The sequence below is a fragment of the Coffea eugenioides genome, chromosome 3 (assembly GCF_003713205.1).
Source record: "Coffea eugenioides isolate CCC68of chromosome 3, Ceug_1.0, whole genome shotgun sequence".
In the NCBI taxonomy this organism is placed as follows: Eukaryota; Viridiplantae; Streptophyta; class Magnoliopsida; order Gentianales; family Rubiaceae; genus Coffea; species Coffea eugenioides.
In genome coordinates this window covers 15,972,577-15,997,701 of record NC_040037.1, presented here as the reverse complement: position 1 = coordinate 15,997,701, position 25,125 = coordinate 15,972,577, and the positions used below count along the sequence as shown (strand labels likewise).

Sequence of the window (25,125 nt, the reverse complement as noted above, 5' to 3'; positions counted from 1 at the left end):
TCTTGCTATCAAATTTCTCTTCTCCTTTACTGCATCTTGAATCCCACCCCTTCCTTAATAAAGAAATTCAGAAATAAAAAATTATGCACGGAAAATATTATTATGTGTTGAGATGCTTTGAATCAGGTTTTCGACCTTCGCTGGGCTGTTCGAGGTCTCGCTGGAAGTTTCATCCTTCATTTTGTCCAAGATTTGTTCTCGGTTTCTTTCCAGATTCAACAGATAGATTAAAGTCGATTTGCTTACCGTGGAAGAAAAATAATAAGAGCCCAACTTTGGTCACCGGTATATCATACTAATAAGAGAGAAAGAAGCAGCAAAGAAATTGAGCAGTGGTTGTTGTGGGTTGCATAGTCATTAGGGCATCCATGTATGATGCATGGAATTCCGCTCGTTGGACTTGAGCAAAGAGTCGTGGCCACGGAATTGAAATCAGTCCTTTGGTTGAAACGTTCTGTTGCGTGAAGCATGGACAAACACAATGACCACTCCGAGACCCCCAAATTCAAATGTTCAAAGCCTAAGACCGCCACTGCCCGGTATAGAGGATACGCACTGAGTAAATATTTTATTCTCATTTTTATGCACTAATGCTACGTTGTACTCCCGAACTAGTACCATTTCTTAACTTTGCATCTTATATTTTAATTTTAGATACTTTCTACTCTAAACTTTCAATTTTGAATACATTGCATCCTAAACTCTTGTGTTTGTCCAACTTAAATCCAATCAATAGCAATGCTAGCAAAATTAACGAAATAGAGATAATACAATTAAATAACAATGAATCAAAGTGGTCAAAAGGATTGCAGTTATACCAGAATCATATTTAATCACTAATATTGTTAGTAAAATTAACGAGATAAAGAATAGTGCAAATTAATGATGATGTATCATTTTGTTCTAGTCGTGATCCCTTTGTTTCTTTTGAGTACTTTCAGCATATTGTCAATAACTTGTATGATCCTCTATCCTATTAATTTTGTTAATGTTATGATTGACTGGATTTAAATGGAACAAACTTGAGAATTTAGAATAAAAAGTGTATAAAATTAAAATTTAGAGTGCAAGGTAAAAAAGTAATATAAGTCTTCAAATGCAGTCCCACTGTTATTGCTATGGAGGCAGCAGGAAATTAGGCAAAGAAGATGTAAAGTAGACGCTTTCCCATGCCCCGGGAAGCAAGTTTATAGGAATCACCCTCACCCACGGTCAATTCATGCTATAACCTTTTACTTGGTAAAATGAAGGGAAAAAAAGACCTTATAGTCTAGATTTGAACAAAAGGAATGAAAAACAAGGAATGTCTTCCTTGACCGAGAAGCACATGCGGGACAATTAAGTTGTTTCTCGGATTTGGAAATGGACGGCAGGAGCAATCTTTTTCTGCAACGTAAATTAATTCTCTATTTGGATCGCTATTTTTTAGAGTTTTTATAGAAAAATATGCTGTAACGATTTGACGTATGTGAGATATAAAGGTGATTGAAAAATGTGTTCACAAAAAAATTATATTTTTTGTTTGAAAGAAAAGGCAATCCAACAAAGGTAGATTTTCAATAATAGGTAACCTTAACTCTTTTAATTTTTTTTAACAACCTTTATGCTTGAATCATGATACGTAATCACTCTTTTCATTGATATCGACACGAAAATTCCTATTTATGATGAAAATAGAAGACAAAACTATATATGAACTATGTATGTCCAGCAACTCCGTCCTATTTTGATTGTTAATACCATATGTTTTCTTTTTAATTTTTTAGGTAATCTGAATTTCAACTTTTCTTGGCATCGAACAAAGGTTTATTCGTGAAAAGTAATGTTAAGCAATTAGTTAATATTTACTTTAGTAAACAACTACAACTTGTAGTCTCACATATTGCCTCTTCTTGTGTTTGTTTTTCAGTTCCTACAGAAGATCGTGACTATTTCATTGATATCTTCATAAGTTTTATTTTCCTTTAGCGTGAATTATCAAGAGTGAAATAGGGATCATGAAAGTTAGATGCTATATGTTTTAAAATCAGCAGCAATTTTTCCTTGTGTTATCTAGTTATGTTTCACCAAAAAATAAAATTACTAATTGATCCAGTCTCCATTCTCCATATTAGGCGACCATTAGGGGTTGTGGTGCTTTTAATAAAAAAAAAACACTTTTGGTGCTAAAAGTAATTTTGAAGCGTTTGGTTAAATATCATCTTATAAAATTAGGAATAAAAATTTTGATATTAAAAGTATTTTTAGCAAAAGTTCAAATTTTATACTCTTAAAATTGCTTTTATATTTTTTAAAAAAATATTAAATTTAATCATTTTTATCTTATTGTATAAACTAAATAAAGATAAAATTATATTTAAAAATTTTACATTACATATTATCCAATACAATAAGTACTTATAAGTACTTATTCGACTATATATCCAAATAATATAATAATAAGTACTTAACCCCTTAATAAGTATTTTTATTAAAAGTTCTATTAGGTGAAATATTTTTAATAAATTACTGCAATCTCAAACCGGTTTTAGATAATGTTATCAATTGGGGAAACCATAAACCACTCACAGTTAAGCCTCAGAATTTTCCATTTGGACCCATTCAATTTCAGAATTCTAGGCAAATCGGTACATTCAAAAGTCAAAGCTTTTGATCAAAATCAAACTAACGAAAAACATACACAAAAAATTCCAAGTCATACAACGTTGTTCATGACCGCTTGATGAAAAAAAGAGTATATAAGTAGTCGGTTGTCTTGCACCTAAACCTCACCAGTTTTATCGATCTGCTATAATTTGTTTGTCTTAATTATTTTCGTTTACGTCCAACCCAAAAAAGATCAAGATGAGGATTCTAAACTGCATGTTTTGCATGGCCTTAATAATTCTTGCAATCAGCATCAAACCATATGCAGCCACTAGAATCTCTGATGTGGAAGAACCAGAAGAAGATTGCATTATGGTTATAAGAAAGCTGCATCTTTTTCTACAATCTCTGCGGTCTCGGAAAGTAGTTGGCCCTCCAGCGCCAAGTGGGTGCAGCTACATCCCCGGCGGTGGTGGTACACCGTGCAACCCCAGCACCATTAGCGAGAAGAACTTTGCAGGTCGTGCTGCAGTGGCTGCACTGCCACCGCCTCCTCCTACCAATGCGTACCCGCAGAATATGGTTCAATTTGGCGTGGCAATTAATCGCAAGTTGTTATGAAGAAGCAAATGTCTTGGACAAAAGTGACCAATCTGCAGGAATTATGAGAAGAAATTAAATAAGCTGCTGAAATTTGTGCTATATGTGAATTCAAAAGCACGCTTACTGATGACATTAGTCAAGAAAAAAAATTATATAAAGTCCGTGCTGATTCGTGTGTATTGCTAAAGATATATGACCTTGTAGAATAAAGTTTCTTTATCAAATGCTTTCTTTGTAAGTTTGTGAGCTACACGTATCTTTTAATAGATTAACTGTGGTTTCTCACGTACCTCTTAATGACTCGAACGCGTAATTTATTGATTATAAGTAAAGTATCTTACTAATCAAGCTATATTTTGTTTTTTTTTCTTGGGTGATATGTCTAATTGAAGAGAATTGTTGGATCATTTGGATATTTAAGTTTTGCTATTTTGCATCCAACTACTCTTTAATCAATTTCTTTTTGTAATTTTTTACTCTCTTCTAAAAGGTTTTATCTTTTAACAAAAGGTTGAATTATTTCTCTGTTATGGTTTCCCTCTCCTTAACAACTTTTATCCTTTTAGTAAATATAATTTTTTTATTCATATGGACTGACTTTATTCGGTGCAAAAAAAAAAAAAAAAAATAGTCCCATGCATTATTAGCATGTGTTAGAGTACCAATTATATTTGTGTTTGTATTACTTTGCTGCATTTGTGAATTTTGTCTGTGGACACCAAACCCTTTAAGAATTACAACAATCTATATCGATTTATATTTTCTTTTTAAAAAAAATACCACAAGTATTGGTAGCTTTGAATGTTAGCAAAATTTTGTCTTCGTTATTCTTATGCCAAAAATAGCCAATATCAGAAACTTATATTCATTGCATTACAATTGTGGCAAAGGTTACCAAAACTAAACATCCACACCAAGGGTGATGTCCAATGCAAGAGGAACAAATTGAGGGAGGAAATGTAAAAAATTAAGGCAGGAAAAGAAAAGGCCTTGGCCATGTTCAAGGCTGTGGAGGCCTACCTCCTTGCAAATTCTGATGCCTACAACTAAATTATGCTACACTCAATTGCTATCCAATGGTTAACTCGTTATCACAGTATGAGTTGAGGGTGCTTTTTTATTAAATTTTCCGTGCTTTTTTTTATGGTTTGTTTTGATACATGAATGTACCATTACATTGTAAAATATTTTGTTTCGTTAAAATACACTATTTTATTCTTACTTGTCAATTCTCATCATGAAGAAAAAAACCTCTTTTGACTTGGATTAATTCAGAATCACAAGCTTTAATTGTGTCAAAAAAAAACCAGTAAGCATCCATCGGTTCTTGTTGAATTCTAATTTCAAGTAAACGATGAAATAACATGATTACGAATGCCATGAAATGTCAAATAGATCAGGTACTCGCGAAGGATCTTCTTGGCTGTCCATACTAGAATTGATGAAGAAAATCAACATTATTTTTTTAGGGAAGTTTCACAAACCTCTCCTGCGATTTTTGACAATTTCACCGAACTCCCTCAAGATTTTAAAAATTACACTTACCTCCCTTATCCACGTAAAATGACAATACTAACTTCAACATTTAAATAAAACTCTCTTGTTCGGCATGCATATACAAAGAATGAGATTTATAATTATTTTTTTTCCTTTTCTCTTCTTATTCCTTCATTTTATATTTTTGCTAAAGAAACCATAGAAAACTGTAAATGTCGACTCTAAATTTGAATTAGTGATTTTTTTTTTAACAAGGTTGAACGCCATCCAATTTTGATTTTTCAGTCCTTTTCTTAATCAAAAGGAACTCTAACTCAAAAAAAAATGGTCAAAATTTCTATCAAATTATGGGAATTCTAGTAATCTAAAAATTCACAAACTCTAAAGGCAATATGACGATACTTTCTTCTCCAATTTAGGAAGAATGTGTATTCCCTATAAAGCATCATTAAAAGCATTCTATCATAATGTAAAACTATTTTCATTGCTTATCAAACAATAACTATTGTATTGAAAATTGACATTCTTTCCTCACATTTGGGCAACCAATTACATTGAAAAATAATTAAACTTTATCAGTTAACTGTAATATGGGGTATTCATTTAAATTATTGAGCATGTCTAAGGTTTGATTACCAAAAATGTCAAATCAAGGGAGGTGGATGTAATTTTTGAAACCTCCTCAGTGGAATTATCAAAATCTCAGCAAATTATCCCCTTATTAGCATATTGTTAGTAACTTAAACGCTTATTGTTTGAGTAATAAGGATTTTTCCATAAATCGGTGTAACTAAGCATCAAAAGAAAAGGAGCGGAGCATAATTACTTCCAAAACAACAAAAATTTCTTGCCGGATTATAAAACAAAACAAGGAAGAAGTGGAACTGTGATAATAGTTTGGCTCTAATATTCTCCACGAGCAACTTATCACTGATGCCACCAGGTTAGTACAACACAGCTACATTAACAAGCGTGAAAAAACATTTGGAATATGCCGGAGGAAAGGTGCACTGGCATGCTGGTCAGAGCAATAGAGACATGGACGCTGCGATGTTAATTGAGCTCTAATAATCTCCACGAGCGACTTATAAGTAATGGGACCAGGTTGATACCTCAACGAGTAATAAAGTGCATCAGTAAACACACCATGAGGACGAATATCTTTCTGATCATCGATCGAGGCTTCATTGGACTGGCAGGCACTGATAAGAATGCCACCATCAACCATGAATGAATTCAACAGTTGAGGATTAAGTGGCCCTTGGAACATGATGCTGGCATTAGTTCCATAAATGTTTGTCAAGAGTGTGCGGATGTCTGAGCTGTTTATGTGACTCAAAGGTCTCAAATGCTGCACAATTGATGTCATGGGGATCATTTTGGCTTTGCCCCAGACCTCGTTGCAGGGCCTTGTGGGATAGCAAACATCTGGACGAAAGCCAGGTCCAACTTGTTCCTTTGACTGATCTATTAGCCCCCCACTGTTGCAGGAGTCCGCTATCATAACGAAATCAGCACCTTGTGGCATGTTATTTACCATATATCGAAAGTCGTCACCTGTTGACAGAAGTAATGTAGAATGTGAACAAGACACGGGCGTAAATTATATGAAACTGAGAAATCTGGGCTTTGGCATGGCTGTATTATATATATGTTTGAACTTACTGTATATGAGATTGAAATCAGAGGGGACAATTGTTTGCAGTAGGGGCCTTCCCAGATATCCTGAAAAGTTCCGTGGCCGCTAAAATAGAACAGTACAACATCACCGGCCATTGCCCGCTGAATCATCCGACAAAGGTGATACTTTATAACAGCACCTGTGGGCTTCAAAGGGGAGTTAGGCATATCAGTGAGAACTATCACATCATTGCGATGAAAACCAAACCTATTTATCAGCAGATCTTGCATTGCGTCCACATCATTATAGCAGCCTTTTAGCGCATCCTCAGTATTCAGGTAGCAACAACCAACTAAGAAAGCTAATTTGCCCATTAAATGATCACTGAAAAGTTTTTGAGTATAAATTTAACTATCAAAGAGATATAAACTTGAAATGATTCAAGGTGAATGATGCTGGAAGGAGGCTTATTACTTGTGGGTATTTATGGATGCCTACACTATCAAATTTCAACAAAGTGCCACGGGATTCCAATTCCCATGTCTATTGTTGCTTTTCAACTTTATGGCCACTTGTTGTACCATCTCTGTAACTACTGTTTGTAGCACGATGTAAGGTGGGGTAACTGTTGCTTTATTGGCGAAGGAATGGTGAATAACCTCTCCTCTCCAGACATAGTTTTTTTTGTGTGAAACCAAAAATAGAAGTAAATATCTGGAAAAAGTCAAAAATATTCTGAGATTTGATGAAGTTGTCATCGTGGATGCTATGAACAAGGCAGGTGGGATGGCAATTCTTTGGAGGGAGGAGATTAGGATAAAACAAGTACTCAAGACTGCCTTTACAATTGAAGCTCAGATAGAGGATAAGGAAAGTAGACGGGATTGGTGGTTTATTGGTATTTATGCTAGCAGTGATGATCAAGTTAGGAAACAGCAATGGCTAGTACTCCAAGCTAGGAAAGTTTTGTGGGGAGAAAGATGGATTATGGCTGGTGACTTTAATGACATTGTTTCGAATGAAGAAAAATGGGGTGGAACCTGGAGGGACGAAGGTAGCTTCATGGCATTCAAAAACTTTATCAATGATAATCAATTGATGGATATTGGTTTTGAGGGTCATCCTTGGACCTGGTGTAATAATTGGGAAGGTGCGGGTGAGATAAAACAAAGACTGGATAGAGGTTTGTGTAGCTATCCTTGGCTCCAAATTTTTGATAAGGTTAAGTGTAAACACCTGGATTCTTTCGCATCTGATCATAGCATGCTGCTTATAGACACACATCCAACAAAATTCAGGAGAAAGAAGAGGTTCTATTTTGACAAAAGGTGGCTCCAACGGGATGAAGTCTTGGATGTTGTTAAACAGGCGTGGGACCAAAGGGACTATGGCTCAAGGATGTTCAAGGTTATGCAGAAAGTGAAAAGGTGTCGAGTAAATCTTCTGAAGTGGAACAGTAAAATCCAAGGCAATTCAAAACAAAAAATAGAGCAAATCAAGGACCAACTGCAGCAACTAAATCTGTGTGATGCTGAGGTGAAGCGAGAGAGGAAGAAGAGGCTTAAGAATGAACTGAAAGAGGCTTATAGAGATGAGGAGATCTACTGGGGTCAAAAAGCAAGGGTGCAATGGCTCAAGGCAGGAGACAAAAATACCAAATTTTTCCATGCCAGTGTGGAGGGGAGAAGGAGGAGGAACAAAGTGATCAACATCCAAAGAGAGGATGGCACATGGACTAAGAATGAAGATGAGCTCAGTGTAGAGATTGCTAGCTATTATAGAGAACTCTTCAAGACTTTAGATGCAAATGAAATGGAGGAAGTGTTAAATGGTATTCCACACACAATTTCAGGTAGTATGAATGATAACCTAACAAAACCTGTGGGTGAAGGGGAGATTAGATCAGCCCTCTTTTCTATGAATCCTGATAAAGCTCCGGGTGTAGATGGAATGCCTCCCATTTTTTTCCAAAAGTTTTGGAACATAGTTAAAAAGGATTTGGTAGGAGCTGTCCAAACTTTCTTCCACACTAGTCATCTGCTCAAGTCTGTAAATCATACAGCCATTTCTCTCATTCCTAAAATTTTGATTCCCACATCCCTTAAGCACTATAGACCTATTAGCTTGTGCACGACAGTTTATAAAATCATAGCAAAGATTCTAGCTAATAGGTTGAAGCAGGTTCTTCATGCCTGTATCAGTAAAACTCAGTCAGCTTTTGTTCCTGGTAGGCAAATCTTAGACAATATTATGATTTCACATGAGTTTTTACACTTTCTCAAAAACAAACGGCAAGGGAAAGAAGGATTTATGGCTGTGAAATTAGATATGTCTAAAGCTTATGACAGGGTGGAATGGGGGTTCCTGGATGCTGTAATGCGGAAAATGGGGTTCAATGACAAATGGAGAAGCTGGATCATGGAGTGTATTTCTACTGCTTCTTACTCGTTCCTGGTTAATGGCGAAGTCAAGGAGTATGTGGTGCCACAAAGGGGCATTAGGCAGGGTGATCCATTGTCACCCTACTTATTCCTCCTATGCTCGGAAGGTTTTTCCAATCTCCTCCAAAAGGCAGCGACTGAGAAAAGAATTGAAGGCATGCGAATCAGCAGGAGGGGACCAAGACTAACCCATTTATTTTTTGCAGATGACTCTTTGATATTTTGTAAAACAGATTCCCAGAATGCAGCTGAGCTCAAAAGGTTACTGAACGTTTATGAAAGAGGTACAGGCCAGTTGATTAACCTGGAAAAATCCTCAGTCATCTTCAGCAACAATATGCAGCAGGAAACGAAGGAGGAAGTCAGCCAAGCTCTAGGAAATCTCCATGTTGTAAGCCAAGGTAAATACTTGGGTCTTCCAATGGTGGTAACAAGATCTAAACAGCAGCTGTTCGGATACATTAAATCCAGTATTCAACAAAGACTAAAAAAGTGGAAAAATAAACTTTTGAGTGCAGCAGGTAAGGAGATTATGCTCAAGTCTGTGGCATTGGCTCTGCCAACATACACAATGTCTTGTTTTAAGTTACCTAAAAAGTTGTGTAAGGAGATTAATTCCACAATGGCCAACTATTGGTGGGGTGAGGAGAATGGGAAGAACAAGATTCACTGGAAAGCTTGGAACAAGATGTCGCGGGACAAGAAGGCAGGTGGCTTAGGCTTCAAGGATTTGGAGGCTTTCAATCTAGCCTTATTGGGAAAGCAGATTTGGAGGTTGCTCACTCAACCAAATTTGCTGGTCAGTAGAGTGCTAAAGTCCAGGTATCACCCAAAGCAATCTATATTGAAGTGTAAAGTTGCAGGGAATGCTTCATGGATTTGGAAAGGACTGATGCGAGCTAGGCTGCTGGTTGAAGAAGGAACTCGAAAAAGGATTGGTAATGGCCTGAGTACTAACATTTGGGAGGACAACTGGATTCCTATGACACCAAATGGAAGAGTGACAACACAGCAGCCACAAGGAGTTAATTTGGTTAAGGTGGCAGACTTGATCGTCCAGAAAAGATGGAACAAGAACCTTCTCTTTAGGAATTTCACCTCCACGGAGGCAGAAGGAATACTAAGCATCCCTATAAGCTTAGTAGACAGAGAGGACAACAACTTTTGGATTCATAATTCAAATGGGCATTATTCAGTGCGATCAGCCTACAGGGTACTAACTGAAGAGTTGAAGGCTTTCGAGCAGGAGTTCAGGGGGCCAGCTAGTACTAGCTGGAGTATCCAAAGTCAGAAAAATTGGAAGTACCTGTGGAAACTGAATATTAAGCATAAAGTGAAGCTTTTCTTATGGAAATGTCTCAACCAAGCATTACCTGTAAGACACCTCATTCACAGTAGAACACAACAAGGTGATCCTACTTGTAGAGTGTGTGGAGAAGAATGCGAAACAGTTGAACACGCGTTACTCAACTGTAATCATGTTAAACTGGTGTGGAGAATGGCACCTATCCAATGGGAGGGAATTACAAATCTGCAAGGCTGTTTTGGTTCGTGGTGGACAGCGGTGATGGAGGCGAGGTCGAGAAGTGAGGGATATGAACATATTTCTCTCACGGCTAACATTCTTTGGCAGATTTGGAAGAGCAGAAATGCGAGGGAATTTGAAGGTAAGCAGCATCCCCCAATACGAATAGTGCAGAAAGCTCATGAGGAATGGTTGGAATATGGTGAAGCTACGGTCACTGCTTTAAAGAGGAGTACAGAAGAAACAGGAGACCAGCCGCAACCCCCCAGCAACAAGAAGAAACAGCAGGCATTCTGAGATTAAGATTTGCTATCGAAAACAGCAAAGACAGCCCCCAAATGGGGATTGGAGCAACTGTCTCTTTGGATAATCAACAACTGATGAGAGGATGGGCTCTACGGGAAAGATGTTCTGGCCATAAGCTAATTGATGAACTTACTGCAATTAAGCTACTGATTTGTAAAGCTGCTGTACAGAATTTGGAGCGGTTAGAAGTTCAGGTTCAGAACAAGCAGACACTCCATCTTATCCAGCAGCCAAAATCTTCAGATATGCGAGTGGTCACACTGCTGGAGGATATACATACCTTAAGCACCTGTTTCGTATGTGTTCCTTTTGCCTAGTTAACAGGGATATTAACCATATTACTCATAGGATTAGCGCTCATGCGCTAGATTTTTTTGTTGACCAGGAATTCTGGATTCCTCAGTGATAGTTAGCACTGACTGTGTAGTTCCCTCAAGTCTTTACTTGAAATTGTAAAGGTTTTGTTCATCTATAAAATCACTTATCGTTTCGGAAAAAAAAAAAGGTTAGGCAATGGTCAGGGAGAGTTTTTAGAGTTGTTTCTATTATCAGATTTATTGGTAAAAAGGATGTGAAAAGGGTGGAAAGATATATATATATATATGTAAATCTTATATACACTAACAGTATATACACTATCATCGATAGATTCATGACATGTATGCAAAAGTTGAATTTTAAATTCAAATTTTGTATAGTTGTCATTTATCCAACGCTGACAGTGTATACACTGTCAGTGTAGGAAAGATTAATCCTATATGAGTATATACATACATAATTCTTGAATGGATGATATGTGAGTATGTGATCCCACACTGTTCCACAATTACCTCAAAAGTTTATAAATTTGGCCAGTATAAATGTTCAGTTTTTAAAACTTGCCTTGAATATGCCTTACAATTTTTCTTCTTCATATTTTTAAAACTCTTTCCCCCAAATTAATAGAAAAATACCTTTCCAAAAAACTTCTCTAGCAGCCTTCAAATATATATTCCTAGAGAAACAAAACAATTACTTTTATCCATGGGTGAACCTCGTTATATGTGTGTGCGCACTCGCGCGTATGTATATATTGAGGCTGGGAATTTTCCCACTCAAATTTTAAATATTATCAATGTGGCTAGTAATATTATATTTTTATTCATTTGTCTCACATTTGCAACCCTTCAATTTTTAAAACCTTCCTTTACCGTTTACATTGTTGCCCAAAATTTTTCTCAGTATTCCTCCATTCCTTACTCCGCCCCTCAAACGAATAGAACTTTTACTTATATCCTATTTTAAAGTTTACAAATTCATCATGTAGATAGAGAAAATTTTAGGAAAAAAATTTGACTTAACATTGACAATTAAATATTATCTCGTTGGCATTCTTTAGTGACATCTATTAGTAATATACTAAAGTTCAACCCAAGGAGGCGTCCACATGTCTGCAGCAGCAGAATTTTTTTTTTTTTGGATTTTGTTTTCGGCCAAAAAAAAATGGCTCCCCGATTTCTGGTTATTTGGTTATTATGATTTAAAAGAACTCTATCATACCATGCCATCATAAGTCGTATCTTTCTAAGGAATAACGGTTGCAAACATTAACATCTTGATGAAAACGACCACCAAGCAGGAAAAGTCAAAACCCTATGCCAGTATAACTATAAAAATCAAATTATATAGATTTTATTTGTGCCTTTTTTCTGTGAATGTGTTCAATTTGATAGCTTTTTGTTGTGTTCAATTTGATAGGTTTCGACTTACGGTGCGTTTGATAAAACTAAAGTTTGAAAATTGAAGTCTAAAATCTGAAGTCTAAATCCATTAAATTATTGAATTGTTAAGTATTAAATCTAATATATTTGAATGTCTATCATATTCAGTAATAAGTGAATAACTTATCACTTAATCTTGGGATGGAGTAGGGGTGTAAATGAGACTAATCAATCCAAAAACCCTATGTTCAAGTTTGTTTGATTATTTTAATGAGTTCAAATTTTTGTTCAAACTTGACTTATTTATTTGCCAAATAGAATTTAAGTGAGTTTTTTTTTATCAAGTTTAAATGCTATCAAACATAAAATGTTGTTCATTTTTAACTTGACCAGTTAGCGAATCAAATTTGAATGAGCTTATCAATTTGAAGTCAATTCAAATATTGAGTATTTGATTAATCTTTCAGCCCTAGGATGGAGGGCGTATATAAAAATGTGAATTCATGTCTAAAATATGCTCATTATCCAAAACTACTTAAAAAAATTAAAACAAATCATATCCAATTCGGGATCTTCTTGTTAGGAACATGGCTTTATAATGCAAGTTGGAATTATTGATGACAAATTGATAAGATGATAGGGATAAAACTTCTTGATTTAGAGATCATTTGAGAAAGCAAGTGATTTTGTTGCGGATGGTAACTTTGTCTAATCGGTCTCATAGGCTGGAGGTAAGGTGTGGTCCCTCGCTATGTATATTTGATTTCTTATAATAAAAGTTGAGCTGGCATCCCACCCCCGTGCACGGGGTTTGCCACCAAAAAAAAAGAAGTGATTTTGGTGTTTTATACTAAGTGGATAGTGTTATTTCCATTAATAAATGAAAGTTTTACAATTTAGATAACTCAAATTAATGTTTGGGGAAAAACAAAAAAGAAAAATTTGAGAACCAAGTCAAGCAATCGAATCAGATCATTAGTTTGGCTAGTTTTTGACGATTTTGATTAGTTTTGATCAAATTGATTTTGTGCTACTAATTAATTCAAGAAGAAGGCCGGTTCACAAATGGACTAATAGGACCAACTAGTCCGGTCTAGTTCGAGTCTAACAATGCTGATTTTCTTTTCATGCATGAATTTGCTTATGTTTGACACTTCGAATCCAATGTTGGCATAGAAACAAACTTTATTTGCAGACAGAATTTCGGCTAACCAGTTTTAATAAAGGGGAATCTTGTATCATGTGAGCCACATTTATAAACTTTTGCAATTAACGCGTTGGAATTTCCTTTTTTGTTTTCCCATGGATGTAATCGAATGTTCATTGCCATATAAAAGAAGGAAAGGGCAGCCCCCCATTCTTGACTCTTATGAAAGGTCTTACATTGATTTTATTTTGTAAAGATGAGGAACTCGATTAATAGGCCTAATATATAAGGGACTATACCCATCAAAACCCAAAGATAAGGGATTGAAATGATCATTTTCCTTTCTCAAAAATATGGACCTAGGCAAGTCTAGAATTGATGCTTGAGCCTTGATTCACGCTGGAAGAGCCAAGCCTGGGTCAAAAATATACAAAAGTGAGAAAACTTGTGTTTTCTCATGCTTTGCCTTATTCCAGGAACAAAGAACTTTTGCTTTCAACACGTTTTCCAATTGTAATATTCCACCCAAATCATGTCCACAGGATATCAGTCAAATCAACTAAAGATGGCTTAATTAGTATCATCACCCACAGGATAATGCTTGCCGTATTTAGTATCACCAAAGAGTCGATTAACCGCTTAATGACCCGTCCAAAAAGGGAGGAAAAAAAAAAGATCAGAATACTGGAATTGGCTTGGCTTCCTTCCATTCGACAAATTTGGCGTCAACACTGGAATAGTAGTGGGAAACTGCAGTTTAACAACCTGAAGTTTGTTTTATCGGAAAGAAGAACAATAAATCTAACATCATGGGAGTGAGTTCATACTATGAGGTCATACTATGACCTCACCACTTCAGATATAAGCAAACATGCATGGGGCTGATGAGAGGAGTGTCTCACAATGGATCTGCTGTTCCACTTGCTATTACATTCATCGTCCCATCTTCTATTATATTACAATTTATCCTTCACGAGCATCATATTTTAATTCTTATTTTTTTTTCTTATGTTCCAACAATTGCTTATAGGATTAAAAAAATTACGACAACTGAAAAATAATATACAATAAAAAAAATACCAAAAATTTCATAAATATCCTATTTTCTAGTTATATTTAGTCTTTAGCCTATTATATTATAATTTTTTTTCCAAAAAATAGGAGCTTTTATTGATTCTGTTAGAAACTGCAAAATGCGTCCTCAGTCTATTGCAGCAAAACTCCTATCTACTCATGTCATCAATCCTATTACATTTTTTTAAAAACCTTGTTACTAGCTAATTATTAAATTTTAAGGAAGAAAAAAGACAATAGAGATAGAATATTCATGGAGAATACATAACGATGTAATAGGTAGGACATGGAGTGTGATGGTAAGTAGGACAGAAAAATCAATGCGGGTTATAGTTCACTGATCAAGGTTGACACCTCACAATCTAGGAGTCCAATTCTTATTATGTTGTGAGTTATTTTAACTGTGTATTAGTATTGCCCCACCAACTATGGTGATTGGCCACAATTTGAATCAGTTGTAATCTCTTTTATTGGTCTCACTGTTGTGGGGTTACATATGTAATTTTGATTAAAAAAATGCAAACATGCATGAGAAATAACTAGTAAGCGTTAAGTTTACGAGATAATTTCAAAAACCTACCATGAGATTTTGAAAATCTCACATATTTCCTCAGTGTAATGAGACTAGAATCAAGGGCAATGTTACAATTCATAGTTAAAACAATTGTTTAAGCAAAATGCCAAAAAAAAAAAAGTCTAAACCAACGAAAGATGAAGTGAATTGTAGTGAATTGCGCATTACTTTCCACCTTTACCCTCTTATATGTGGCTTAGACAACGAAAGATATCTAGGGAATCAGTATTTGTGGAACGCTACCACAGTTGGCCACTGTGCGCTTGTAAACAACGCTACTACAATTTTGTGTGGCGCATCTCATGGACCATATTGTTGGTGTCTTTCATATTCATTGACCTTGACCTATATATGAGAGGGTAAATGTAAGAATAGGATGCAAACTAGTTTTCTATTTTAATTATATGACAATTATTTTAGAAGGAACAAAACAAAAGGATAGCGTTTTCAATAGAATGGAGAGAATTTTTTTTTTTTATCGCAACGATATAATTCCTATAATCTAATCTAGCGTAATCTAGGGGAAGGGGGAGGGGAGTTCAATATAAGTAGAGACTTCATTAAAAATGACCAATTAAAAACGCCATATATAATGGCAAGTTGGTGAGAGGTCGAGGGTACCTGGACCTCCCACACCACCAATACTTAAGTCTTGTGTGGGGACCAGTGGCCAGAACGTAGAGAACATGATTTAACTTGAGGCTAGCAATGCTGCAGTGGCTTCAGTTCCATAAATGTGTTTGAAGTGTGTGCCAATGTCTGGACTCTTTATGCCCCTCAAAGATTCCAAATGCCGCACAATTGGTGCCATACGGCTAGCATGGGGAGGAAGGCTTGGTCGAACTTGCTCCTTTAACATTTCGATTAGACCACCACTGTTGCTGGAGTCGATGAGTTACTATCAAAATGCAATGAGCACCTTGTTGCATGTAATTTACGAATCCATTTGCTGTCCAATTTCAATTCGCTATCCTTCAAAGTTCAAACCAATCCATTTGCTATCCAATTTCGACGAGACGCATTGATGCCCTTGTCTATGATTGGCTTTCAAATTTATCATGATTGGACAGCAACATTTTGAATCTATTCTATACGAGTGCTGGTGGTATCAGTAAAATGCGGCTCAGTGCACAAAAATTATAAATTTGGCCAGTAAAGTTTACATATCAATTTTGTTAATTTGTCTCACAATTGTACCGCTGAATTTTCGGAAATTCTCTTTATGTTTATGTTGCCCCCTTAACTTTGTCCAAATTTGCATTCTTTACACTTCCCCAATCCCCCAAGAGAAGTAAAACTATTAGTTCTAATCATATCAAAAGTTTACTTCTAATCATACGAACTTTGGGTTTTGCTGCTTAATTTTATGAAAAGTTCTTGACTACAAGTCCAGTGGTAAATCAATACTACCATTCGCTAGTGTGAGAAATGTTCACATGCACTCGAACTTTCAACTTTTGAGACAGAAAGATCCCATTTGATCTTAAGAAACAATTAACAAACTTATCTTAGGCAAGTTGATCACTAAAAGGGATCTTTTGGACCGTAGAACAGAAGTAAAACAGTCATAAGATCAATTAGCAGGTTTCTTTAGAAAACCCTTAGGTAGACACAGAACACACTGAGATTCCCCAGATTAAGACTATAAGGTGATAGATTGCTAAAATTGGCTATTTTTTAAGAGGCAAAGGACAAATATATAATAGTTTTGGGGACATTTTGCAGTTAAACATAAAGAATTGATTACAGTTCAGGACCTCTCTATTACTTAAATAAAAAATGATTTAACAAGCGATTTGCATCACACAATTGGTTTTGTTGATTGTTCACATGTGTATGCTTTAGGCACTACCTTCCATCCAATGTCATAGTGAAAGCCATAACCAAATAAGGGGTGTAAATTCATGAGTGTATGGTTTTTAGGGGTGGTTGGTAATATGGTCAAACCTAAAGGTCTAACTTGTAATTTGGCTAAACCTCAAGGGTGGTAGATGTAATTCCCCCCCCAACCCCCCAATGTATTAGAGGCATCACCCTCCTCTTGGTTTTTACAAAATTTTTTGTTCAAATAAATTGAGAAGCATGTTGTTTATCTTAAACACAAAATTCCTTTTAAAACTGATTAGTTTAGAAACCTTTTGGCATTAAACTAAAAGGCTGACAATTGGGCTCGCCAAAAGAAAGCGTGCATTTTTATTGGTGTTAACTGTAAAAGGTCACACTTTCAACTAGGGGTGGCCACGGGTCAGGTACCCGCCCCGAACATCAAATGGCTGACCCGACCCTAACATGTCGGGTCACTACTTTTTTGACCCTAATTCGCTCCGCTTGCCCTCGGGTACCCGATCCTCGGATACCCGAAAAATAAGGGCGGGTCATAGGGTACCCGCCCCTATTAAAGAACAAATTTAATAGCCTTGAACAAAAGACAAAGCCTGAACCCACAAGAACAAGGAAGAAAACTTGAATCAGTGAAGTCCAGATCCTCATGGCAGATAGGGCAAGATTTTGGTATGGATGCAGCATTCTTGCAACCCCAGACAGATCCACCACAGCCATAATGCCTATCTGAATTCATTGGGAAACTGTACTGCTAGTGCTTGGACAAGTTGGGCAAACTCTGAGGTCTAAAAGCATCATCAGGCCTCCATGCACGGCAATTCACTGGAGCTCTCTGCACTGATACCCCATTCTCTGGCTTTTCTTTCGAAATATCAACATCTGACTGAGAGTCAAAATGGGCAATATTCTTATCCACAGGAGCTGTACCAATATGCAATTGCTGCTTCTCATCTGTAGCAGCCAAAGCATCAGCCACCGCCTCCCAATCATCCAAGCATCCAACCTCTCCACCTTCATCCTCTTCACTCATGCTTCCTGAACAACATCCACCACTGCTGCTGCTGCTGCTCCCAGTGAAATTCGTACCGGAGTCATTGCCTCCCAGGACGCTTCCAGTGTGGCTCATTGGGCTATTTGAGGGTGACTCAGAATCACTGTAATGATGTACAGATCCACCATCATTCTCTTCCTCCACCCTCGGCCTTATTTCCAGCTTCTCTATGGCTCTGCCCATCCTATTGCCTGCAATGGCCATTGGCTAACCAATAGTTCCACCATTTGATTCCTCCTTCCCACTCTTGTTCTTGACTACATAAATCCCAATTACCAACAGAAAGATGTAAAATTAAACGAAAAAAAAGGAACAAAAGATCAATTTATTTGAATTCAGACCTAATAGCAGGCATGCTATAGGGTAAGAAGTTGCGGCGGCGCTGAAGTGAAGACTGAATGCTGGAGTGTCGACTGAGATATGTTAGGAACTTAGGGTTAATAACTTTAAAATATTATAAATTTGTCCCTATATTTTTTAATATTTGTAAAATATACCCCCGGGTCGGGTACCCGCGGGTTTTAGATTTTGTGATCCGTATCCGTATCCGAATTTTATGGGTACCCGACCCTATCTGCTCCGCTGATAAAAATAGGGTCGGATACCCTAATTTTAGGGACAGGTCGGAGTGGGTCGATCGGGTTTTCGGGTTTTCGGATTTTTTTGCCCACCCCTACTTTCAACAACAGGAACCAGAAAATCAATCAAGAACAGGCCTGAGTGTGGTGTCTTTATTAGCCATACAAGCGGGGGCTTGATATCAGAATTGCCGTAGGAAAGGCGCATTGACATGCTTGTTAGTGCAGTAGAGACACGGAATCCGCATTGTTAATTTATCTCTAATAATCTCCACGAGCAACTTATTACTGATGGGACGGCGTTGGTCCCTCAACGTGGAGTTAAGTGCATAAGCAAACGAAACTCCCTTTAGTGGAGTTGGCCACCACCTTTAGTGTGGGATGGGAGGTCAAGAGTTCAACTTCTCTTACCCTCCCAAGGGTTCAACCCTTGCCTCCTATCAAAAGTGCCACTTAATGTGGCTTTGCTTAAGATTCATGTAGGTGTTGTACACCCGTATGGTCCGATGGTGGTTTAGTTCCCATCGGTTTCCCGTGACCCTGTTGAGTCACCTCCCCTAGTATAGGTTAGATTAGAACTAGGAGTAGGTGTAGATGTAGATGTAGATGTAGATGTAGATGTAGATGTAGATGTAGATGATGACAAATGATAAAAAAAAAGAAAAAGAAGTGCATAAGTAAACACACCACGAGGACAATGATGATTCCCATCATCAATCGCATGTTCGTTGGACTGGCATCACCGTCAAGCAAGATCGGATTCAACAGCTCAGGATCAACAAGCCCTTGGAACATGATGCTGGCATCAGTTCCATAAATGTTTCTAAAGAGTGTGTGGAATTCATGGTTCAAAGTCTCGGTCTTGGTCGAGTTGTCATCGGAACGGACTCATCCTATATGATATTCGAATGAAATAATTTCGAGATACTTGACTCACCGAGAATTAGGTTGAGAAATCTCCGATACGGATAGTTTCGGCCGAATCGGCCTGAATCATCTCGAGTCAACTCGCAAATTTATATTTTACAATTTTTCTTTTGATAATTTTTATTAATTATTTTTGTTTAGTATATTTTTGAATATTATTCACAATATTTAGAATATTAAATGTTTCAAAATTTGCTTCTCGTCGAGACTATGATTAATATGCCGAAATCGATACGGAATGCTCCGGACCGCGACTACGGCTTTGAACCATGGTGTGGATGGATGTCTGAAGTGTTTACGCGACTCGAGGGTCTCAAACCCTGCACGATCGATGTGATGGGGATCATTTTGGCTTTGCGGAGGAAGCCGTCGGAATTGGAGGGCCCTGGGGCATAGCAAATTACATCTGGGATAAAGCTTGGTCCAACTTGCCCGTTTGAGTGATCTATTAGCCCTCCACTGTTGCAGGACTAGAGTCCGCTATCATAACGAAATCAGCACCTGGTGGCATGCGATTTACCATATGTCGAAAGTCCGCAACTGTTGACAGAATAGACTGCACATTCGTATCCAACTACTAATACGTAGGAATGGTGAGAACGTGAACAGGATATGTGTATAGTTTAATATGAAACTTTAGGGCCCGTTTGGATTTGGGTGTTTAGGGGTGTTATTATAGAATTTGGAACTATAGGTGTGCGTATTAATAAAAACATTTGGTGTGGTATCTTAGAAGTATTTGTAACGAGTCTTTAGGAATGTTTTTGATACCTGATAGTTATATAATTTCCCAGCCCTTTCATCACCCACCACTATCTTGATAGAATTCGGTGTCGCATGGAGAAGGGGGAAGAAGGAGAGAGCAGAGAAGCAGAGGAGGGGTGGTGAGGGGGTGGCAGGAGGAGTGGAAGGAGGGGACGGTAGGGAGGTGCTATGGAAGAGGGGGAAGAGAGAGGAGAACGGAAGGGGTTGATTGGCAGAGTGTGGTGGTGGTTGATGGGGAAAATGGTATTAATATGTGGGTATTTTTGTGAGTTTCTTTGGGTATTTTTGGCAATTTTGAAGTGTTATTTTTTACCATAGGTCCGACCGAATCAATCAATCAGTACGACTATCCCCTAATCTAGATTAAGGCGATAATCTAATTCAGCATTTAAATTTAATAGATTTAGATTTTAATACGTTTAGACGCATTTAATAACTAAAAATTGAACATTTGGATTAATTAAGTGACACTAGATTTCCTATGCAAAACTTGTTATAAAAAATAAATAATAAATTATTCACTTATAAGTGAATATGATATACACTCAAATATGTCAAATTTAATACTTAACAATTAAATAATTTAATGGATTTAAATTTAAATTTTTTAATTTTAAATTTCAATTTTCAAATTTCAGTTTTATCGAACCAACCTAATTCATGTCATTATCATTAGATTTTAGTTCACCAAAGAGTCAACAAAATGATCAATGATGAAAAGATTAGAATACTGAAATTGCTTTTGAGTTGTCAAATTTATTGTCACTGCAGACTCCATACCTACCTGCTACTCCAGTGGAGAACTGTTGTATCATAGCCAAACAATAAGTTAATCTAATGTCACTACTAATAGGCATTAAAAAAAAACACGCATGGAACCGGCTAACACTCCCGAGGTCACCTCTTAAGGTGCTACTAGTAAAGTTGATCAATTTTGCATATTTAATTCAGTTGTATTCATCACATTATCAAGGATTGAATTGGCCAAAGAATTAACAGATCATGTACTTAGACAATGGAGATCCGCTGCACAAAATAACGAAAGCTTCAGAAATCAAGAATTGAAAATGGCAATTTTAAGTAGCATCATGAAGATGGGCATTACACAAGTAGTTGCAATACACTGAAAAGGCATACTATCAATCCTATCCAGGATTTTAAACAGGGTCCTATGTGAAGACTAAATATCAAAAGTCAAGAATTTTTTGAAATACTTTCTCACAAATTGGTCAATTCCTGATGATGACAGCAAGGTCTCCAATCAGATCTTTAAGTTCGTTTGCAGAAAGTTCAGCAGATTCATTACAGTAATGCAACTCAATTCGCTCCAAAGTTGGGATTTCTCCGAGAGCACAAGGGAGCTCAGCAAGAAACTCACAGGACCTCAGGATTAGGAACTGAAGGCAGGGAAAGTGATCACCTTCGGCTTCCCATTGCACTATATCAGTTTTTTCAATTAGTAATTGCTCAGACAGCGAAATACTTCATCAGTTAGTTTCCATGTTGATCCTCGGAAGGCATAGTTTTTCAGCTTGAGCACCTCAAGGTTGGGTAACTTGGCGACATTGGTCATATCCTCCCATGGCAGATTGCTCGAACTTAAAGTCAATTTCCTGAGATTAGATGGGAAAGCATCCCAACTTATAGTCCTTGTTTCTCTGATTTCTCTGTAAAAGGAACAGTTGAGTGTTTCAAGCTGATGCAAATAAGCCAGATTCTTCAGACACTCGCATGATCTATCCCTGTAGTAGTCTTCTTCGGTTTCACACATTCCTAGTTCTGTAAGGTTGGGCATCATAGCAAACGCATCCCTCCAGCAACTGAGGAACCGTACTGTGGATAATGTTTTTAGGTATCCCGAAGACAATGGCTGGCGGTAAGTATTGCTTGCAGCATCAGTGAGATAGCTTAGAAAAGCAACCATAGTTATACGGAGATGCCTCAATTTTGGCATATTCCAATATCTCATTGTCAGGGTGGGGATATCCCCATCTTCCCTTAATGGCCATGGACCATTGATGACTAAGGTTTGGAGATGCCTGAGTCTGTCTAGTTCTGTGGGCAGCTTATATAAGTAACATTCAGTGCAAGGTACCTCAACTTTTGTAACTTAATTATTTGAGCAGGGAAAGAATCAAACTGCAGGAAGAACATGTCCAATACTCTGAGGTAATGGAATTTCAAATAAGAGAAAAAGATATCTGGAACAAAACTAGAACGCAAAGTAAAGCACAAAAAAGATTGAAGACTTGTATACATGGTTCGAAGACTCGGCCGAGTCGTCACCGTCTCGGCCTAATCTGAGACAAGACCGCGACAAAACGATACCGAGATACGTGACTCGCCGAAATGTCACCGTGAAAGGTTGAAACGTCCGAGTCACACCGAGTCATCCCGAATCAACTCGAATTTTTATTATTTTTACTAAGTTTTTAATTATTTTTGTTTATCATTTTTTACAATTTTTAGAATATTAAATATTTTAAAAATTCGCGTCTCCCCGAGACCGCGACCGATATGCCGAGACTGATGTGGAACGATTCAAGCCGCGACCGTGACTTTGAACCATGCTTGTATATGGAGGTGCTAAGTGGACATCAGCATCAGAGTTCAAGTGCAAAACCAGAAAATTTTGATTATCTTTTGCAGGAAAACTTTGGTTCTCATGTTTTATTACAGACATGATGTTCTCTTTTTGAGCTTCCCTCAAACATAATTCCCGCAAGAGGTCGTGTAGTCGACAAGTTTTGATTTTGCCATCTACATTCCTTTTCCCAACCAAAACTAAACTCCTATCAATAAGATCTTCCAAGTAGTCCTCCGCTACATCTTCAGGATTATTTGAAGAACTTGCTTTCAAGAAGCCCTCAGCAATCCATAAACGAATTAACTTCTGAACTTCAATCTCATAATCTTCAGGAAAGGCCCCCATGTATAGAAAGCAAATTTTAAGGTATAGGGGCAAGTAGTTATAACTTAGAGCAAGTATATCTAAACATTGTTCTGGATTAGTGAGTACAACTGAACTTGCACTAGCTGCAAAATCCTTCCAGCAGTCAGATGTCATCACAGTTCTAGACAGAGTGCCAGCTATAATAACAATTGCAAGGGGTAATCCATGGCATTTTCTTGCTATTTGCTTTCCCAAGTCCACCAATTCAAGAGGGCAACTTTCAAATCCAAAAACAAGTTTTTCCAACAGTTCCCAGCTTTGCTCTATATCCAAAAGACTCATACAATGAGGATGGTTCTTTGGACTAACATAGGTTGCTAATTCCACTAACCGGCTGGTCATTACTATTCGACTACCATTTTTGTCGTCTGGAAGACACATTTGGATACAATCCCAGGCCTCATTACTCCATACATCATCCATAACAACCAGGTACTTCCTACCTTTTAGACATTTATACAAGTCATCAGTAAGATCTTCATTAGTCTTTTCACTGCACTTTTCATGAACTTTATCAGACGGCTTAGTAATAGAGGGCAAAAGATCAAGCAACAAATTTCTCAATTGGTATACTTGAGATACTGTAACCCATGCCCGACAATGAAATTGAAAAGCAGTATCAGGGTGATCAAACATTTGTCTAGCTAGAGTAGTTTCACCAATGCCACCCATCCCCACAATTGCTAGAACTTCTCGTCCCAGCGAGGGTCTTGCTAGTCTATCCATAATTTTCATCAAATCAGCATCAAAACCAACTACAATATTCCTCAGATTTGAATCAGATAATGAGTGTCCCTTGAGGGGAAGGTTACTCTCCAGCTGCAAGGCTTTTAAACTGAGTGTAGTACCATTTATCCCTCTAATCCGTCTGATCTTTCTCCTAATGAATCGAATCTCTCCAGATATGTGTAAAAAGTAGTGGTGAATGCCTCTCTCGCCATCAAAACTGCTTTTGATTGCTGCTTCAAGATTAATTTTCCTATCTGGAGATTTTTCAGTGCACTTGAGAACTAATATATCTATTAAATACCTCATTTCTGACACAATAGAATTGTCTATCATCCATTCTTGTACAAAATCTGCTGCTCTGTTGACAATATAATTGACATCTTTCTCCATTTCATTACGGCCATGCCATTTGACTGAAGAATCCTCAAAGGCTGTCAGCAAGAACCGAAGATCTTCGTACAGAACCATCTGCTGGATGCACATATCATTGAAAAAGACTATGGCTTCTCTCAGATCATGACTAGGACCTTCCATTTCTTTAGCTACATTAAGAAAATAACATAGTCTTGGGTTTTCCCTGGTGCTCTGAAGATCTCTGTTGCAATGGAATCTGTATGATTCATTGAGAACGAAATCAATTTGCTCCAACATTGTTGGCACTTCATCAAGCATCTTCTGCATATTCTCCAACATTCTGTTTTTTCGAAATAATCTTCTTATAATCTCCATGACATCTGACTATTGTTGTACAGAACCAGCAATGGTGCAGGAATGGAAAGTTGGAATAAGCAGTGAAGTAAATAACACACTAATTTGATCAGATTCAAACAAATATCACCATTTTTTATTGATGAACTTCAATTTGGATACAAAAGGAGAATTGGCGGGAAAAGAGGAGAAAGGGAAAAGAATGCAGGAAACTTGAGAGAAAAGATAAACAGAGGGGATATTCCCTCTCTGAATTCAATAACAAAATCTTAACCAATGCCTTAACAATTACATTGATCGTATCCTTTATAGAGAGCTACTCTAACTAACTCTTCCAATAGCTAATGAGTGATCAACACGTGTAAGGAGAATCTTCAAGCTCGACTGGTCCCTAACTTCAGCAAGAATAGCATGAACCTAGCAAAAGCGTGATTCATTGGTCGCACCTCCACTCGTTACTCCCGCGCCTTCCCCTTTCCTGATTTCACGCCTTCCTTT

The 25,125-nt window shown here is 37.2% G+C and overlaps 3 protein-coding genes and 1 pseudogene across 3 annotated transcripts; all 4 read right to left on the bottom strand.

Moving 5' to 3' along the window:
- Window positions 1-5,508: 5,508 nt before the first annotated feature.
- LOC113765636 (metacaspase-9-like) lies at window positions 5,509-6,812 on the bottom strand. The gene is made up of 2 exons (XM_027309870.1): window positions 6,352-6,812; window positions 5,509-6,243 (listed from the first exon to the last, which is right to left on the bottom strand). The coding sequence occupies exons 1-2, from the start codon at window positions 6,679-6,681 to the stop codon at window positions 6,220-6,222; spliced, it is 354 nt and encodes a 117-aa protein (XP_027165671.1). The 5' UTR covers window positions 6,682-6,812; the 3' UTR covers window positions 5,509-6,219.
- LOC113766170 (metacaspase-9-like) lies at window positions 5,645-6,214 on the bottom strand. The gene has a single exon (XM_027310387.1). It carries the CDS (start codon window positions 6,212-6,214, stop codon window positions 5,645-5,647), a length of 570 nt encoding a protein of 189 aa, XP_027166188.1.
- A 10,657-nt stretch (window positions 6,813-17,469) lies between the features above and the next one.
- On the bottom strand, window positions 17,470-18,171 carry LOC113766169 (annotated as a pseudogene).
- A 4,548-nt stretch (window positions 18,172-22,719) lies between these two features.
- On the bottom strand, window positions 22,720-24,648 carry LOC113766168 (putative late blight resistance protein homolog R1A-10). Its single transcript, XM_027310386.1, has one exon. It carries the CDS (start codon window positions 24,646-24,648, stop codon window positions 22,720-22,722), a length of 1,929 nt encoding a protein of 642 aa, XP_027166187.1.
- Window positions 24,649-25,125: the final 477 nt, after the last annotated feature.

Coding starts and splice junctions, on each gene's coding strand:
- LOC113766170 (XM_027310387.1), bottom strand. CDS start 6,214: ATGCCACAAGGTGCTGATTTCGTTATGATAGCGGACTCCTGCAACAGT.
- LOC113765636 (XM_027309870.1), bottom strand. CDS start 6,681: ATGGGCAAATTAGCTTTCTTAGTTGGTTGTTGCTACCTGAATACTGAG. Junction 6,244..6,351: donor TGATTTCAATCTCATATACA/GTAAGTTCAAAC, acceptor TTCTGTCAACAG/GTGACGACTTTCGATATATG.
- LOC113766168 (XM_027310386.1), bottom strand. CDS start 24,648: ATGGAGATTATAAGAAGATTATTTCGAAAAAACAGAATGTTGGAGAAT.